Raw genomic sequence first — 4,944 nt, 5'->3', positions numbered from 1 at the left:
AGAAATAGAGGGGGAAGGGGAAAGAATACAGACTTAAAACGCTGTGTCACCCTTCAGTGCATCCACATATATTAGTACATTTGTTAAAGCTTAAACATTACGAAACTTCTATTCGATCAAAATCCGCAAGTAATTTGACACTGTTATATACATCCACACAAAAARGGGCTAATCTCACGGGTGGAGTAAATGCTCRCGRCTCGACCTCATCTTAATCTGTTTAAAAAATGTTACTTTGTTTATTACAAGAGCGGATACATTTCATTGTTTTAACTAATTATGACAAAGGTTAAGAAAATGTTGAGCGATGTAATGACTTTTCAAATAAGTTACTTTACACGTTATGTCTGATGTTGGCTGACAATTTTTTAGCTACGCTGTCCTTACGAACCGCATAGCATATCATTACAGCAGTATGTACCGGTATGTTAGCTAGATACCTAACGTAAAGTTAGTTGGCTATTGATACATCAGGATAAGCTAAYTGGTATAGTCATTGTGCGTTCTCAATGGACACTGGAAGTAGCTAGCAAGCTAYCCAAAGTTAGCCAGTTAGCTTGGGTGCTTGACTGCCGTTGTGAYGTCAAAATGCTCGGATCAACCTTACTCCTCGGCCAGAGCGGCCAGTGTGGGCTCTGAACGCTCCGAGAGCGAAACGCTTTGAATTTACGAAAGGACAATCTGACAACGCTCTGAATTTATGAACACCCAGAGCGTACTCTGGCACTCCAGATTGAATTTAAAAACACATCCGAAATCGTATGATGTCTAGCTAGTAATTAGTTATTCTAACAAGCTAGCAAGAGGTTGCATAGCAACAGCATCAGCTTCCGGTAGACAGTCGAAGCGCTAGTAAGCTCAACTAAAAGTTTACCGAGCTTTTACAGTATACTCAAATGTAACCTTTATTTAACCAGGTAGGCCAGTTGAGAACAAGTTCTCGTATACAACTGCGACCTGGCCAAGATAAAGCAAAGCAGTGTGACACAAACAATAACACAGAGTTACACATGGAATAAACACAACATACAGTCAATAACACAATAGAAAAAAATCTATATACAGTATGTGCAAATGAGGTATGATTAGGGAGGTAGGGCAATAAATTGGCCGTAGTGGCGAAGTGATTACAATTTAGCAATTAAACATTGGAGTGATAGATGTGCAGAAGATGAGTGTGCAAGTAGAGATACTGGGGTGCAAAGGAGCAAAAAAATAAGTAACAATATGGGGATGAGGTAGTTGGATGGGCTACCTACAGATGGMCTATGTACAGGTGCAATGATCTGTGACCTGCTCTGACAGCTGATGTTTAAAGTTAGTGAGGGAGATATGCACCATAAAGAGACTCATATTGCTTTTTTGTTTTTACATTTACTGATCATTTCAAAATAATATTTGAAATTCTATCTTAAATAATGTGAAGAGGGGTTTGTTCTCTGCCCACTTCATTTTATGGATAAAGAATCTTCCATGAAAGATAAACAAATTAACAATGAATGTTAAATCAGGGTCCATATCATAAAACATAATATCAAAGTCTCTCAGATTAACATTAATAGTCTTCTCTTTCAAGATAAAATCWTCTAACACTCCAAAATCTTCTGACATAAGAACATAAGTATACAATCTGGAATAAGAAAGACTTAAAACACAAAAACAAGTCTTTATTTTTCCAAGACTGGTTTGACAACAACATTATTTGGATGAAACAATTATTGAATAATGATGGCCAACTATATGATTATCAAGAATWCATGAGAACACACAATGTTTCATTCGCTCCTGAGGAGTGGGCTCGTCATCAAATGATCCGCCTAGTTCCTGTTGAAATTCTAATGGTGATTGGCTACGCTCTGTGAGGGTGGATTTCACTGACGTGTTCCGTTTGGAACAATAAATAGAGCGAACAAAGCTCCTTCCAATTCACAAGTCTGGGAAGACGCATGAAGAAGTTCTTGCTTCAACAGTGATTGAACGGAACTCCTCTGCCTTCGTCCTGTATTATAGAACATTCCGGATTGATAACATAACACTTACTCTAACTATAATAGTTGAAGAAACTSTATTTTTGTACTTTCATTTAGATATAAAAGAAAATCTGCGAAGATGGAGTCTCAGATCCGCCAYAACTATCACCACGATTGCGAAGCTGCCATCAACCGGATGATCAACATGGAGATGTTTGCCTCCTACACCTACACTTCAATGGTAAGGAGTCTACCAAGATTACCGTTTTGTTGATCTACCTGTTTATTATTATGCCTGGGCTTAAATGCCTTTTTTTCACCTTTTCTGTAGTCCTAAACAATTAATAGCCGATAAACTTAACTCCGTGAAGTACATATTTGAGTTTGTTGGCTTGGCTATTAACAGCCTTCAGGTATATATAGCATTCAAATGACGTTGGGAATCTATCCTACCTTGGACAGAGCGCATAACAACTCCTCGTTATTTGGCATGTTACCAAGTAGACTATGGACTAGCCTTTGTCATCAACCTTAGTTGCAACAACAAGGACCGAATGCAGAGGCACGTTCAGGTTGTAATTTTTTTCTTTTAACCACACTGTCTTGTTTATCCGCCCAGGCTTTCTATTTCTCCCGTGACGATGTGGCTCTGTCTGGCTTCGCGCATTTCTTCAAGGAGAACAGCGACGAGGAGCGCGAGCACGCCGACAAGCTACTCTCTTTCCAGAACAAGAGAGGTGGACGCGTTCTACTCCAGGACATCAAGGTGAGCGCCTGAGCATCGAAAAACCCATTTAGATTGTAGACTGATAGAAATGTCTTTACTTCATGGATGAGTGTCTACAGAGTTGATCTAGAGAACCTGGAGTAGTCCTGAACATACTGCCTCTAACCACTGAACTGAGTGAGGAGTGTAACTCTGTTCAATTTATCCTAACCTTAATGTCTGCTAGTAGTCCCTAACACTTCTGTGTTCATTCTGTCCTGTGTAGAAGCCAGATCGTGATGAGTGGGGCAATGGGCTGGAGGCCATGCAGTGTGCTCTGCAGCTGGAGAAGAATGTNCCCAGGCTTTCTATTTCTCCCGTGACGATGTGGCTCTGTCTGGCTTCGCGCATTTCTTCAAGGAGAACAGCGACGAGGAGCGCGAGCACGCCGACAAGCTACTTTCTTTCCAGAACAAGAGAGGTGGACGCATTTTACTCCAGGACATCAAGGTGAGCCCCTCAGCATCGAAAACACCATTTTAGATTGTAGACATGTCTTTACTTCATGGAGGAGAGTGTCTACAGAGTTGATCTAGAGAACCTGGAGTAGTCCTGAACATACTGCCTCTAACCACTGAACTGAGTGTGAGGGGTTTAACTGTTCACTTTATCCTAACCTTAATGTCTGCTAGTAGTCCCTTACACTTCTGTGTTCATTCTGTCCTGTGTAGAAGCCAGAACGTGATGAGTGGGGCAATGGGCTGGAGGCCATGCAGTGTGCTCTGCAGCTGGAGAAGAATGTGAACCAGGCCCTGCTGGACCTGCACAAGATTGCCTCTGGCAAGGTTGACCCCCATGTAAGTTGAGGAACCGCACATCACATGTATGTATCACATAGAAGACAGGTACTGTCTCAGGAGATGATCAGGTTGTTGTAGCTCTGATTAATGACACAGGATTGTGTGACCTGCTTCTTCACACGCACACAATAGTCCACAGATGCACACTATACACACAATGCAGCTAATGCATAATTTTGCATAAAGGGTGGCAGGTTGCCTAGTGGTTAGAGCGTTGGGCCAGTAACAAAGGTTGCTGGCTTGAATCCCCTATCTGACCAGGTAAAAATATGTTCTGCCCCTGAACGAAGCAGTTAACCCACTATTCCACGTTAGGATGTCATTGTAAATAAGAATGTGTTAAATGACTTGCCTAGTTAAAAAAAAAAGCTGGAAACATATTATCTGCACTTATGCCATTACCACCAGGCTCTTGTGTTACTGTATCTACAATAGTCTGTAGTCATTCTCATGTCTGACCTGTGTTTTCCCTCTTTAGCTGTGTGACTTCCTGGAGACCCATTACCTGAARGAGCAGGTGGAGGCCATTAAGAAGCTGGGAGACCACATCACCAACCTCACCAAGATGGATGCTGTCAABAACAAGATGGCAGAGTACCTGTTTGACAAGCACACCCTGGGAGGCCAGAGCTAAACCACTCCCATCCCCAGGCTACGGCCTCCAGCCTCAGTCCAGGACTCTTGGCTTTTCTGATAGATCCTACTGGCTTTTTCTTTATAGGGAGGGGAGAGTGTTAAACTGGTGCAGTGCAACACAGCTGTAACATTGAGGTGTTTTGTTGACAACACTACTGTATTTGAGGCAAGGCATCTTGTAAAACAATAAAAAATATCACAAATTTATTTTCTAATTGTTGTAATGGATGTTGTATTAGTCTATTCAGGTTCTATGCTCTGTCTTAATGAGTATCTTTGTTTCCTGGTGGTAAATACTGACAATTGTAGACCTACTAGTGCCTGAGGGTCCTAACAATAGGGGAAGTTTAACATGAGGTTTATAAAGGACATTACCTCTTACCACAGAGCGTGTCCTCTACAGTATCTTGTTATAGTGCCATGTCAATTAAGGGCCTAACCTGTCAACTCTAGGTCCAAAGGAGTGAAATGGGTGACAACAGTTGATGTAGACCTTTACTCTGTGCATCACAAGTTTTAGACGGCCTAGAGGTCAATCAAAGCTGTTAGCCAGCTGTTATGGCGCATTTCTCTAGTGATGGAAGTTTGGCTCTTACTGAGAAATTAATCTTTAATCATTTTGTTTATTTCAGTTTCATGCCCAATAGTCCCCCTACAGCAAACTATGAACTGAATACTAAAATAGTAAGGATTCTACAAGCCTCTCGTTCACCATAAGGGGCTTATTGGAACTGTCATATGGTTGCAAAGCTACTGGTAATTTACTGAAATT

The 4,944-nt window shown here is 41.4% G+C and overlaps 1 protein-coding gene across 2 annotated transcripts; it reads left to right on the top strand.

Annotated features, from left to right (window-relative positions):
- Positions 1-1,912: 1,912 nt before the first annotated feature.
- LOC111981798 (ferritin, middle subunit) lies at positions 1,913-4,379 on the top strand. 2 transcript variants are annotated; one of them, XM_024013244.3, is made up of 4 exons: positions 1,913-2,211; positions 2,590-2,736; positions 3,408-3,533; positions 4,015-4,379. In XM_024013244.3, exons 1-4 carry the CDS (start codon positions 2,110-2,112, stop codon positions 4,168-4,170), a joined length of 531 nt encoding a protein of 176 aa, XP_023869012.1. In that variant the 5' UTR covers positions 1,913-2,109; the 3' UTR covers positions 4,171-4,379. The 2 variants fall into 2 exon arrangements, with proteins under 2 accessions (XP_023869012.1, XP_070305322.1); XM_070449221.1 differs by lacking the exon at positions 4,015-4,379 and adding an exon at positions 2,963-3,186 and having other exon boundaries at positions 1,915-2,211; positions 3,408-3,532.
- The last annotated feature ends 565 nt before the right edge of the window (positions 4,380-4,944 follow it).

This window comes from Salvelinus sp. IW2-2015, linkage group LG20, assembly GCF_002910315.2.
Source record: "Salvelinus sp. IW2-2015 linkage group LG20, ASM291031v2, whole genome shotgun sequence".
In the NCBI taxonomy this organism is placed as follows: domain Eukaryota; kingdom Metazoa; phylum Chordata; class Actinopteri; order Salmoniformes; family Salmonidae; genus Salvelinus; species Salvelinus sp. IW2-2015.
The sequence above is the reverse complement of the archived record's forward strand: the minus strand, read 5'-3'. Positions and strand labels throughout refer to the sequence as shown.